General features: G+C 34.4%; 2 protein-coding genes across 2 annotated transcripts; both read right to left on the bottom strand.

The window, feature by feature from the left end:
- Window positions 1-1,718: 1,718 nt before the first annotated feature.
- Window positions 1,719-5,958, bottom strand: LOC111780713 (Leucine-rich repeat (LRR) family protein). Its single transcript, XM_023661190.2, has 6 exons — window positions 5,518-5,958; window positions 4,889-4,960; window positions 3,617-3,760; window positions 3,163-3,234; window positions 2,970-3,041; window positions 1,719-2,017 (listed from the first exon to the last, which is right to left on the bottom strand). Exons 1-6 carry the CDS (start codon window positions 5,742-5,744, stop codon window positions 1,945-1,947), a joined length of 660 nt encoding a protein of 219 aa, XP_023516958.1. The 5' UTR covers window positions 5,745-5,958; the 3' UTR covers window positions 1,719-1,944.
- Window positions 5,959-7,574: 1,616 nt separating this feature from the next.
- Window positions 7,575-8,415, bottom strand: LOC111780675 (early nodulin-like protein 20). Its single transcript, XM_023661142.2, has 2 exons — window positions 8,217-8,415; window positions 7,575-8,104 (listed from the first exon to the last, which is right to left on the bottom strand). The coding sequence occupies exons 1-2, from the start codon at window positions 8,413-8,415 to the stop codon at window positions 7,779-7,781; spliced, it is 525 nt and encodes a 174-aa protein (XP_023516910.2). The 3' UTR covers window positions 7,575-7,778.
- Between the last annotated feature and the right edge of the window lie 5,742 nt (window positions 8,416-14,157).

Raw genomic sequence — 14,157 nt, 5'->3', positions numbered from 1 at the left:
TATAGTTTTTATTTAGATAAACTATTTGTCAAGATTGGGATTCGAACCCACGCCCTCTCACAAGGAAACCAAAACTTGAATCTAGTGCCTTAGACCACTCAGCCATCCTAACTAATAATTAAAAGTTAAAACAATAACTATCTGTCAAAATTGGGATTTAAACGCCTCTCACGGGACCAAAACTTGAGTCTGATGCCTTAGACAGCTCAGCTCTGACTTTTGGCAAAAAAAAAAAAAAAAAAAAAAATTAAAAAAATATATATTTATTATTATGTAATTTTAGAATTTCATTTTCTATTAAAAAAGAAAAAAAAAATCTTAACTAGTTACTTATTTCCATACATAAAAGAATTGCATAAATCATTTGAAATACTAATAATTATAATTAGAAAAATTCATTAAAGGATTTTTTTTTTTTTTTAAATAGTAATTTACAGCCATCTTGTGATTAACCTATATTTTTTTTCTATTAGATTCTTAAATTTTTAAAATTATAAACTTTTAAATTTATGCCTATTTAATTTTTAAACTTAAAATTTCGTATTCCATAAATGTTTAAACTTTTAATTTTATAATTTTATGTGCAATAAAACTTGTAATAATTTGTTTCAAATTCACAAACGTTGAAAAAGCTCTTATATCACTCACTTAAAAGAAAAAAAAAAATTCAATATCATAAACCTATTAGACAAATTTAAAAATTAAACCTAAAATATATTTTAAATTTTATATAAACTTAAACTAAGTTGGTAATTTAACCTGCCTAAATATCGTCTTAAATTACTTAAAAGTCCAGAGTCTTGTTCATTGTACCCATAGTGAATTCAACATCTTTTTTTCCCATGAAACCATTATCCATTTAATCGTTTATTTGTTCCTTCATTGTAAGGACCCAGATCCACGGCCAGTAGATATGTCCTATTCGAGCTTTCCCTTTCGAGCTTCCCCTCAAGCCTTTAAAATGCATCTGCTTCCACACCTTTATAAACCATTATCCATTTAATCGTCTATTTGTTCCTTCATTGTAAGGACCCAGATCCACGGCCAGTAGATATGTCCTATTCGAGCTTTCCCTTTCGAGCTTCCCCTCAAGCCTTTAAAATGCATCTGCTTCCACACCTTTATAAACCATTATCCATTTAATCGTCTATTTGTTCCTTCATTGTAAGGACCCAGATCCACAGCCAGTAGATATTGTCCTATTTGAGCTTTCCCTTTCGAGCTTCCCCTCAAGCCTTTAAAATGCATCTGCTAGGGGAAAGTTTCCACACCTTTATAAAGGGTGTTTTGTTTGCCTCCCCAACCAATGTGGTACATCACATTCATAAACCGAAAAAATTATATAAGATTCATATTCAAACGGCCATTTTACTAAACAAAAAGTCAAATTGAGGCATCTTTGGATAATCATATTTGTTCTACAAGAGATTTTATAGAGATGTCAAATATGATTTAGATAGCTAAGTTTATATGGTAAGATTCATGCAAATCAATTATAGCGTAATTAAACTCTCATACCTCTAAACTCTACTAGGTACAGTCTTCTGGCATTCTCCCAATATTGCTCCAAATTAAGAGGAATTCTCATTATCCATTTGCTGATTACGAAATCAAATGTTCATTGATCTATACCCCACACCTTATATAAGATAAATTTGAAAGTTGACAAAATCAAAATAAGATATATTCCAACTCTCTTCACTAAACAGACAACAAGATGAACAAACAGTTGATAGAATTACATTAGCACAAATTCATATCGTCACACAAGAAAAATAATGTTACAGATACCAACCAAAAGCATTTGGAATTACAATTTACAAACACTAGTCTGTCATGTCATTTTAGATTATAGTGTTTTCCAATTCACTATGGAGTTTAGTATTACCTTTTCCCCCGAACCCCTATCTCATTCTGAAGCTGTAATTTTGTAGCCATCACCTTCTATGTGCAATTTGTGTCGTAGCTAGCAAGTCCCAACAATTCTGGTCCTTCCATTCTAGGGTTATTCTCAAAGCTGCAACAATGGAAACTTGTTGATTAGTACAAGGAGAAGAGTATATTCAAAGATGGGGAGAACCAAGACTACAAAGCTTATCATGTACATGGCCTGAAGCAGTGGGAAGAAATTAGTTAGGTAAAAGTCTCGACATCGCCTTGCCAAAATCATGAGAACCAAAAGTCTCGATATCGCAGACTCAAATTAAAGAGTAAACAATAATAATATAAACACAGCTGCAGCAAGCAGATAAATGTGCACATGGAATATCTAAGATTTGAGAGTTAATTCCTCAGCCTCCTATCACAAGTCTCCAAATCCGACATTACTTTCAATCATATAAGTGGGTAGGCTCAATACTCAGTAGAGAGATTTACGCCAGCCAACCAATTAGAAGCTCAAAAGTAGAGATATGAACAGTGAGAAGGGTGGTTTGTGTGAGAGAAGGGTAGATGAGTAATAACACCATTGGTTCTAAGTTATCTGTTGTGTGGTTAGGCAAAAGTGTTGCGGCACGGAGGAATGGCGATTCGTTGAAAATGAAGTCTCAGAAAGATGGGGGGAAAGATTTTTTCTAATCTTGTAAGAGAGACCTCTTGAATCACCCTCTGCTCGGGAGCGATTTCCTTAACTAATAGAGCCTGTAAAGCCATTTCCATTTTCTTGCCTTAATTGGGTAAGGATGGATCTACCAATTAGTTACCGAACAACGTATGAGAAGGTAAATAATGAAATATCTCTACTAGCAACATCGTTACAGACGCTAATTTTGATTAAAGCGCAGCAATATTAGGGGGATTAAGTCCACACATTATGATAAAAACAAAGTATCATTCATTCTCTTATCTTTTTTCACTTTGACTTGATGCTGGCAAAGGAGTGTTACTCTACCATTCACACTCTGATGCATTTCAAAATATAGAATAGTAAGAGAATAAAAATAGGGAAGGAAATAAATTCAGAAGCCTACTTGTTTAAAGGTATGTGCTCAAATGGTCCACTGGTTGGTATTGTTCCACACAAGTCATTATTTGAGACATCCCTGAAACAAAGGAGACACAATGCATCATAAACCGATCACATGACATTGCACAAAATTTAAACCAGGGATGTATATCACCTAAATGGCTACTACACAACAGTGAAATTATACAGAGACTTACACAACTTTAAGGCTTGTAATTGCAGTCAGTTCTCTTGGGATTGGTCCATTTAATCGGTTATCATTAAGCCGTCTGCAAAACAAGGAAGAAAAAGTTCAGACAAAAAATGTGAAAAGAAAGGATAGCTAGAGAAAGCATTCTTTCAGATTTTAGTTCCAATTCAGTAACAGAAAAATCACAGCCATAGGTTTCATAATCCTATCATCAACTATCAAGCAGAAGCGGAAAGAGATTGTTCTTCAGAAAATGGATAGAGAAAAGTTGTTTTTCAAACATTGTAGAGTTAACTCTAAAAATGAAATATTCACAAGCAATAACTTCTTGCGAGATGATGATCATACTAAAAAATTATAAAGACTGTTGGTCCATACAAGTTGGAGTTAGAAAGAACATAAAACTTCAAAATAAAAAATAACCAAGCTGAACAAGGATGAATAATGTAAACGAAACTCACAAGAACACAAGAGATTTCAGTTTCCCCAAAGAAAAAGGGATTCGTCCAGTGATGTTGTTGTTATACAGGTCCAAACTGATGAGGCTCTTCAAGTTTCCAAGCTCATCTGGAATAGTTCCATGGATGTTGTTTTTGTAAAGTTCCCTACATATTTATTGGCAACAGAGTAAAAAATCAACAATCAGTACAAAACCAGATTAAATATTTAGTATATCACACGAGATTTTCATATCAACCATTTTTTACACTAGAACTAATCGAGAAAGTAAGGAGCAGCAAAATTCAAATTAGAAGGACAATTTGTGATAGGCTTTCCCTTAGATAGAATCTCATGAGGAGATACAAGAAACAGGTAGAAAGGCCATTAGGGGAGAGCACAAATTTGGAAAATGGTTAGAAGAGAAGTAAGCATGAGGCTCTTCAACTGAACTTCGTATTGTGTCGGGTAGAGTGGAGGGTTGTAAATAGGCGTGTATGTAAGTATAAGAGTTAGTAGAATTTGGAAGTAGTTTGGAATAGAAAAGATATCCAAGTCTCCTCAGCAGCATTATTATAACAGCCCAAGCCCACCGCTAGCAGATATTGTCCTCTTTCGGCTTTCCCTTTCGGGCTTCCCCTCAAGCTTTTTAAAAAGCGTCTACTGAGAGGTTTCCACACCCTTATAAGGAATGTTTCATTCCCCTCACCAACCGATGTGAGATCTCATAATCCAACCCCCTTGGGATCCCAATGTCCTTGTTGACACACTGCCCGACGTTTGGCTCTGATACCATTTGTAACAGCCCAAGCCCACTACTAGCAGATATTGTCCTTTTTGGGCTTTCCTTTTCGGGCTTTCCCTCACAGTTTTTTAAAACACGTTTACTAGGGAGAGGTTTCCACACCCTTGTAAGGAATGTTTCGTTCCCCTCCCCAACCGATGTGGATCTCACAATTATACCGTGAGTTCTTTCTACTAGTTGACGAAACCAACCTATTACTTCATATTTAAGAACCACCGCCACTTGGACACTCCAATACTCATTGGACACACACATATCAAACACTTTGTTGTCAAAAGTCAAAGTAGTACATATCCTACTAGTTATTCACGAATTTAGAAATGTTTACCATCAAGTAGAAACATGATCCTAGAAAATAATTTATTTCTAGAAATAATTTAAATAACTCCATCACAATTATTGGCAAATCATATCGTTCAAAGAACGTGGGCAAATCTACACTTAGTGAAACAACAAAGAATTAAATATTGTGATTAAACAAACAACATACAAATATTGCAGATGCTCAAGCCTTCCAAGTTCAGGAACAAGATGTCCAGACAAATTGGAATTGCCCAAGTCCCTGAAAAACAAAACCAAATGTCTGATCAGCTGGTAGTGATAACATCAAGCCAACAGTATACAAGCTTTTACACAAGTAAACAGAGCTATCATAAATAAGACTCCAACACCATACTGGATGTCGATCCTTCACACCCAACCATCCGTCAAACAACAAGAAGACGGGTGGATTTTCACTTCCTTCTTAAGATTATCGTTCATCTTTAAGCATTAAAATTCGTTTAACTTCACAGGGAAACCAGTCGAGATCCTCATATGACGATAATAAAACACAACGATCAACCAAATTCGCGAAACGATGAACTGGATCCTTGCCCAAAACAGAAGATAATGCAAGAACGAAACAAACCTCACAATAGCATAACACAAAGAGAAAGTACCAATAGACGAAGAGCATAACGGAAAATTCCGGTATTCTAAATGAAGAAGATAAACAGAACACAAACAGTCTCTCTTTTTTTCTTTTTTCTTTTTTTTTTTAAAAAAAACCAATCAAATAGTAAAAAGGAAAAAAAAAAAAAAAAAAAAAAAAAAAAAACGAAGAAACAGAGACCGTACAGTCGGGTAACGCGGTTGTCCTGGTTACAAGTAATGTGGAACCAAGTACAGGGATTGACGAGAGTAGGATCCCAACTCTGAAGCACGTTATCAGGATCGGACAAGCTCCGGCGGAGAGTGTAGAGAGCGTCGCCTTCAGAGTTGGCAAGAGCAACGTGAAGAACAGAAGTTAGGGTTACTGTAAAGAGAAAGAAGAAAGTCGAAACCCAGAACCGAGTCGCCGCCATGGCTAACCCTGAGACTGGTTCAGGCAGCGAAAAATCCTGCAATTCTGCAAATTGATTGAAGATTCTGAATGGAAAACAGCGTAATTTTAGAGAATTTAGGATCGAAAAACGAGAGAGAAAGAGAGAACGAAGAGGAAGAGACGGAACGGAAATGAGGGAAGGTGGGGGTTTCAGGCGTTCGGAGCGACTTTCTTGAGATTCTCTTTTTCTTTTTCTTTTTCTTTTTTTTTTCCCCTAATTTACAATTTATTTAATTTATGAAATTATTAAATTAGAAACCAAAAAGACAATTTTAACCCTAAACTTATTAAATTCTATTGGACTTTGCTATGGGTAACACGTTTGAGATTATGTTGGATTATACACAAAAGATCCTCTTTTGTCTCTTTATTGGTATCACTCAGGTGTGAAGAATCTCGAGGGTGATTGCAATAAGTAGAAATCTCATTCACCGGTCGAAATCACGTAAAGACTGTTCTAGAAGCTCTGTGTGAGCACCCGCTTCAAACCCATATGAAATTTCGTATGACTAAATCATTCTAGATCGAATGACCACCGTCAATAAATTTCGTTTTTGAAAGTAAAACCCACACAGAAACTAAAAATGCAAGCGTAATGAAGATCCAGGTAGCAATGTCGTTGAAGGTGACGGCAACTATGGCGGTTTTATCGACTACGGTAGTGAGAAGTTCGAGTTCAGCTAAAAAACGAGTGAGAGCAGCACCCATAACAGTGTCGTTGAAGGTGACAACAACATGACGGTTTTATCGACTACCGCAGTGAAAAGTTCGAGTTCAGCTAAAAAACGAGTGAGAGCAGCACCCATAAATACAATCAAAATTACCATTATTGTGAATTAATTTTTTAGGTAACAAATTTAAAAAAATGGTTAATTACTTTTATCACCCATTATCAGTTCTCTTACAATTATTTTATTTTCTTTTATTTTAAAGAATAAAAATAAAAAGTGGAGAATTTAAATATAAAGTCAATAATGATGGCTTTTGGAATTTGGAAGGTGAAAAGACTAAAAAGCCCTTCTGTCATTTGGTAATTATTTAAATTATCCTCTCTCGTTTGGGTCAAAAAGTAAATGAGATAATGGTCCATTCAAAGTCCAATAATTTATTATTTTTCATTTTTTATATTTGTTTTGGAATTATATACTTAGATCCATCCTCTTATTTTATTAAAAACATTTCTATTTTATTTTATATATTTTTAATTATAAATTTATTTTTAAAAAATTAATATAGTTGTGGTTATTAAACTTGTAAAATATAATATTGAATTATCATTTAGAATTTCATGATAACAAAAAATAAAAAATAAAAAAATAAAAAAATAACATAACAATTTAAAAATTAAAATGAGATTATTATTAATATGTCTTTATATATATATATATAATACCACTAGAAAATGTTTAATTAATTATTTAGTCAATCATAAAAAACTGATTTAAAATAAAATTAAATATCGTAAAAGTATCTTTATTTTATTATATATATATATATATATATAATATATATATATATATATATATATATATATATATATATATATATATATATAAATGTGAAATAAAAATATTTTTACGAGGAAGAATGTTTAATTGATTATTTATTCAATTATAAGAACTGATTTAGAATAAAATTAAATATTGTAAAGTATTTTTATTTCACATTTTTATTTATATATATATTATTTAATACCACGTGAAAATGTTTAATTAATTATTTATTCAATTATAAGAAATTGATTTAGAATAAAATTAAATATCGTAAAAGTATTTTTATTTCACAATTTCGAACAATAACCAAAATATAAATTTCTAACGAGTTAAAAATTTAGATTTTCAACCGATTAACTCTAACCCTAACCCTAGCTGTAATCCTAATTATCGACGTCTGTAATTAACTTAAATCCTACTCTAAATTTATTTTATCATACCCTGTTAACAAAACTAAGACCAGATTCAAACCCGAGGCTACGGTCTAGCCCTAACCGACGTTATAACGATATGAATTAACCCTAATTTAGAAGAACGATTTTAGTGAAAGCAAGCGTGATCAATATCGAGAGGGATGAGAGAGGCTTTAATGGTTGAATAGATGAAGAATGGTTTGAAATTCTGGGTGATGAAATGGGAGGCGAGTCTTCAACAAAGATAGCAACCTTCATTCCTTGAAAGCAAAACCCTCTTCCGCTTAGAAAGTAGTATGGCTTTGCTTGTGTTAGGTTAAACACGTCTCGTCCTCCTCTCGTTACGTTGAAAACGAAATCATTCTCGTTGCAACTATCGTAGCTCGTTTTGTTCACTTGTAGCACGTTGTAGATACGTTTATCGAACCCGAAATCTGAAAATTGTTAAAGAAAACGTTAGTAACGGAGAAAAACCAGCTTCCTTAAACGATCTTCGTATTTGATCGATATTCGACTTCTTACCCTAAGTTTATATGAAAAACTTACAGAGCCAATCACCAACGTAAAAATGCTCGTGAATTGACCAATCAGTGAAGTTAACATTAGTTGTCCAAGTGTATTTTCCTCCTCCAACTCTATGCAACACTGGTTCTCTACCCTCAACTCCACCGAGCAACCACCCCGCCATCGTGACTACCACCGCCACTGTTGCCACGGTCGCCGCCTCCGTTGTCATCCCGAACATTTCTTCTGATGCTTGAATTGAAAATCGAAGGAGGAGGGTGGGGGAAGCCCTAAAAATGAAGAGAAAAAGGCTAAATTTGTGTTTGAGAAACAAAAATCTCATGCATTTTCATGCAATGGAGGTTGAGAGACCATATATGCATGAACTACACAAATTCTACACTTGGTTTTCTTCCCCCTCTTCCATTTTTCGAAGCGCTACGTCGGGGCAGGCGACGAGACAAGAATCGGCTCCGCTTCAAATGGGTTTTCTTAATAAATAACGTCGGTTTCAATCGAACGATATAAATCGACTAGTTGATAGAAGGTAAAAGATTTTCAATATTTCGAAGAACGACACAGCTCGGGATTTTTCAACCGATGCCAATTAGTTTATTTTTTTTAAATTCACAATAAATTTTTAATTTCTATTTAATAAATTAATTAAAATTTGAAATTATGAATATAAAATGGATCTATAAATTTAAATTAAAAGTACTCAATTTGTAATTTATTTATTTATTTTTATAGTGGCATGATTGTAAATAGTTACAAATCTTGTGGCATTTACATCAACGGTTTCGGCCCAATTGTAAAAAGGCCCATTAATATACTGGGCTGAACATCAATGGGAAGCCCACCAATATTTTCATCGATTTAAAATTTTGAATGGTTATTTCCACGCACGTGTTGGTTGGTCGACTCGTATCGATTTTGAATGAAAATTGACCTATTAATTTTGATCGGTGGTGGTTCACGACGTAGAGATACAACATCTATCCCGTTCAAATACAACATCTCGACTGATAACTATCTTTTTGTCAATGGGCTTATAGAGTCGATACATCTCGGATTCTTCACTAACTCCAAATAAAATACAGATAACGCTTCGTTTATCCAATTTAGAATATGAACCGCTCCATTAACAGCTTCTGCCATGATCAATATTTCTTCAGAGATCTTTACGTGGTTGCTTCCTTCCTTTGTCAAAAAATTTCCGATACCATCTTCTATAGGTGCCACGACCTATTTATTGATTATATGTTTTTTCATAAGTCACTTTCAAACCTGGTTCCTCTTCCGTGTAAAATAATCGTTCACCATCTCTCCCGCCTTCACGTGGAGCGTCTCAAATTCTTTCCCTAATGCCTGTAAATGACGCTAAACCTAAGTAGAAGTTTGATATTTCTTTATAGAGTCCCGGATGTGTCTTTCTTGGCAATCATTTCAATAATGAAACTATTCAATTCCCGAAAAAGATAACGTTTTTACTTTCATGTCCTTGAGCTTCTGCTCATCAAGTTGACTGTCTCGATCAGTGACTTTTTAGAAGGTGCAACTGGGATTCTTATTTCCACCCGACTCCAATATTCTTCTGAAGGTAGAAAATTCTCGGGCAATGTCGGGATTCTTATTTGACTGTCTCGGGCAGTGTCTTTTTAGAAGGTGTAACTCGGATTCCTATTTCCCTTCTGAAAGTAGAAAATTCTCCATCGACATTGCTCAATAATCACAGTGACCATCGAACTTTGAAATTGAAGGTCGTAAGCTCAACTTGATTTAAACTTCCAGTTGGGTTAGTAACATTTTCATCCGTATTATTTTATATCAAATTTAAAGATTCGGAGACCCGGGTGTTATAAAATTTAAATATTAGATATTTAATATATATATATATATATATATATATATATATATATATATATATATATTTATTTATTTATTTATTGAGGTAATATAAAAAGACAAAGACGTTTTTGTCCTCATCACAAAACTTGAAGTTGACTTGAAAATAGAATAAGTTGAAAAACATGTGAAACAAAGGAATCACATGTAGCACGTGCCATATAAAGCTATTTTATTTTGTTTTATTATGCTAATATTATCAAATTTAATAATTAAAAGAAATGACAAATAACAAAGCTTATTTATTATATATATTATAAAAAAAATCATAAAATAAATACATCTGATTTGAATAAAGTAATTTACAAATACACGATCAAAATAGATTTACGGTAGAAGCGGTAGAGACTAAGCAATACTCTAAACAAATTAGCTTTGTAGTCGCTAAGATTTGCTACGCCCTCATCATCACCAGACGACTCGGTACTACTTACATAGGATAAAAGGTAGCACACATGAGTAGAAAATTACCGAGTAAATAGCTCAACTCATGGGCTCACAAATAGACACTAGCCATACTCGTTCACTCAATATATAAGTAACACGTGTCTACAAGCCCCTTCAAGTAATAGCCTGAAGTCTCGACCCGAAGCTATTAAACCCAATATCATATGACTCCTCTTAGCTAATTTGAATCATTAGATTCTCGTGATTATCTTCAATGATTGGTTCTCGGAGGCAGGCTTCATTGAGCACTCCCTGATCAGTGGAGTCATGAGGTCTAGCTTTTCGTAAGCACGTCTCAGTAAAAGTAATCTCAAGGGTTAGGAATTGTTCTCGTGCTATAAGTTGAAGGACATATATAGCTCTTGTTTCCGTAGACAATCTACTACTGGAGAATTAGTTGGATATTCTCTAATAGAGCTCGTTTGGTCATATAGACATGGGAGCGACCCCTCTACCTACTAACTACAGACAATAGACAATGCATAACATATGCTTCTAGGCACGATCCTAGTACAACCAATACATTGATACCAATATAGACCTCGTATGCGCATATGGTTCGTCGTTAAAGGTTAATGACAACCCTTTAATAGTCCTCACCGTGTATCCAATAATATAATCACAAAGAGAGTGGCCTTGTGTGTGAGATCCCACATCGATTCGAGAAAAGAACGAGTGTCAGTAGGGACACTGGACCCCAAAGGGTGGTGGATTGTGAGATCCCACATCGATGGGAGAAAGGAACGAGTGCTAGCGAGGACACTGGACCCCAAATGGGGGTGGATTGTGAGATCCCACATCGATGGAAGAAAGGAACGAGTGTCAGCAAGGACACTGGACCCCAAATGGGGGTGGATTGTGAGATCCCACATCGATAGGAGAAAAGAACGAGTGCTAGCGAGGACACTAGACCCCAAATGGGGGTGGATTGTGAGATCCCACATCGACAGGAGAAAGGAACGAGTGCTAGCGAGGACGCTAGGCCCTGAAGAGGATTGGATTGTGAGATCCCACATCAGTTGGGAATGAGAACGAAACATTCTTTATAATGGTGTGGAAACCTCTCCCTAGTAGACGTGTTTTGAAGACCTTGAGGAAAAACCCGAAAGGGATAGCCGAAAGAGGACAATATCTGCTAGCGGTGGGTTTGGGTTATTATACTGTGGCTCTATAAGCCACATCAACCATTGTGCTCCCTTGCCCATCGAGACAAGTACACTATTAAAGATTGGTTGTCTTACTCCTAATAAACGAGATTCATACGTGCAATTTAGTTGATGAAGTATTTTAATAATAAAAACATGTTTTTTAAAAAACAAATCGATCGAGAAGGTCAATCGGCTTTAGATTTGATTCGAATAATATAGGGTTCGAGAGCTGATCGAGAGCATTTAGTTAATTTATGGTTGAAAAAAAAAAGTCAAAAAGGGTGGAATATAATAAACTTTAAAAGTAAATGACATTATCCATATAAAACTTACAATGTTCAAATTATGTAGCTCCCTACCTAATTTAGGATGGGCATTTAATTTACATTCAAAAGATAAAAAGAATATTTATAATAGTCAACGCCTTCTAGATTACTAATGTATCATTTTCTTGTAATAAATTAATGGTAGATAATAAGGTATACGTGACATCACCTTACGTGGTAAAAATCAGTTTTGTAAATAATTACCGTTCAAGCCCACCGTTAGCTGATATTGTTCGCTTTGACCCTTTATGTATCACCGTCAGCCTCACGATTTTAGAACGTGTCTATTAGGGAGAGGTTTCCACACCACTGTATGAAAAGCGAAACACCCTTTATAAGGGTGTGGAAACCTTTCTTTAAAGCGGAAAGTCCAACGAGGACAATATCTGCTACCGGTGGACTTGGACCGTTATAAATGGTATTAGAGTCAGACACCGAACGATGTGTCAGCAAGGAGGTTGTTCCCTGAAGGGGAGGGGGGGGGGGGGGGAGATAGACACGAGGCGGTGTGCTTGTAAGGATGCTGGACCCCGAAGGGTAGTGGATTTGGTGGGGCACATCGATTGGAGAAAGAAACGAATGCCAACAAGGACACTGCCCCCGAAGTCAGGTGGATTGTGAGAATCCCACATTGGTTGGGGAGGAGAACGAAACACTAAGTGTGTGAAAACCTTCCTCTAGCAAACACATTTTAAAGTCTTGAGGGGAAGCCCAAAAGGGAAAGTCCAAAGAGGATAATATCTGCTAGCAGGGGATCTGGGTCGTTACAAATGGTATCAGAGCCAGACACCGAACGATGTGCCAGCCTTCTCATTGTTCCCCAAAAGAGGGTAGACACAAGGCGGTGTGCCAGTAAGGACGTTGGGACCCAAAAGGGAGTGGATTTGGTGGCGGTCCCACATCGATTGGAGAAAGGAATGCGTGCCAGCGAGGTCGTTGGCCCCTAAGTGAGGTGGATTGTGAGAATCCCACATTGGTTGTGAAAAACTTTCTGTAGCAGACACGTTTTAAAGCCTTGAGGGGAAACCCGAAATGGAAAGCCAAAACAGAACTATATCTTCTAGCGGTGGATCTGAGTCGTTACAAGAAGAATCTATTTACTATTTTTTAAATTTTATAACTCAAAATTACGAAAATAAAAAATAAAAAATAAAATGAATATCAACCACGTTTATTTATTTATCTATTTATAATAATACACGTGACCATATTGACATCGAGCGTAAGCTAATACAAATCGATTGACATAACGACTTTTAATTTTAATTTAGTTTTAAATTAAATTAAATTAAATTAAATTAATATTATCATACATGGTAACATGGTATACATCATTGGTCTTCCAAAAAGAAACAATCCCATTATAATTTACAATTAATAAAATTGGGGGAAAAGGCCAATATTCCAATAAAATAATAATAATAATAATAATAATAAAAGAATCAATTTTCATGGAAAATATAATTAAAAAAAAAAACATTAAATTAATAATAAAATTCCACGAGAAATAAAACGCACCTCAAATGGTGGGCCCTAGTGTCCTCAGAAGCCGACAAGCAGCGCGGTCCCCACAGTACCCTTCCTATTCTTAAATTCTCTTTCCTTTTATTTTATTTTATTTATTTTTCTTTCTTTTTTTTAATTAAATAAAACGCTCTTTAATTTATTCCATTCATAATTTTACTTTCTAACTTTTTTTACTTACCAATTTTTAAATTTTATTTACTTTATAAAAATTATATTAAAAAATTAAAAGTATCCTGAATAATTATATTTTTGTTTTTAATAAAAATTATATTAAAAAATTAAAAGTATCCCTTACTTTTTTTTAAAATTAATATTCTTAAATAAATAAATAAATAAATATATATATATATATATATATATAATTCGAGTAAATATTTGATTACTGTGAATTCGTTGTGAGGAATATTCACTATGTTGGGTGCAAAAATAAATGAGAAAATTCATAGACATGAGAATTGAAATAAGAAGCGAGAACGGGAGTGAGAAAGACTTTACAGCTCTTTCTTGTCTCGTGGGCATCTCTAATTTTACAGAAATTTCTTCCAGTCTGGAATAAATGGATTCAAGAATTTAAGAAAATATCGAATATTATAAAGATTTATTAAGAATAATATAATTTGTAATTTGAAA

Source organism: Cucurbita pepo, chromosome 18, assembly GCF_057944985.1.
Source record: "Cucurbita pepo subsp. pepo isolate OVF chromosome 18, ASM5794498v1, whole genome shotgun sequence".
NCBI classification, from domain to species: domain Eukaryota; kingdom Viridiplantae; phylum Streptophyta; class Magnoliopsida; order Cucurbitales; family Cucurbitaceae; genus Cucurbita; species Cucurbita pepo.
This window is presented reverse-complemented; position numbering and strand designations above follow the sequence as displayed.

Bases quoted from the DNA above. Each gene is read 5' to 3' on its own strand.
- LOC111780713 (XM_023661190.2), bottom strand. From the start codon at position 5,744: ATGGCGGCGACTCGGTTCTGGGTTTCGACTTTCTTCTTTCTCTTTACA. The intron at 3,235-3,616 runs GTGAGTTTCGTT...CTTGTTTTGCAG, and splicing joins CTGAAATCTCTTGTGTTCTT to ACGGCTTAATGATAACCGAT. The intron at 2,018-2,969 runs GTAGGCTTCTGA...CCATTGTTGCAG, and splicing joins GAGCACATACCTTTAAACAA to CTTTGAGAATAACCCTAGAA.
- LOC111780675 (XM_023661142.2), bottom strand. From the start codon at position 8,415: ATGTTCGGGATGACAACGGAGGCGGCGACCGTGGCAACAGTGGCGGTG. The intron at 8,105-8,216 runs GTAAGTTTTTCA...AACAATTTTCAG, and splicing joins TTACGTTGGTGATTGGCTCT to ATTTCGGGTTCGATAAACGT.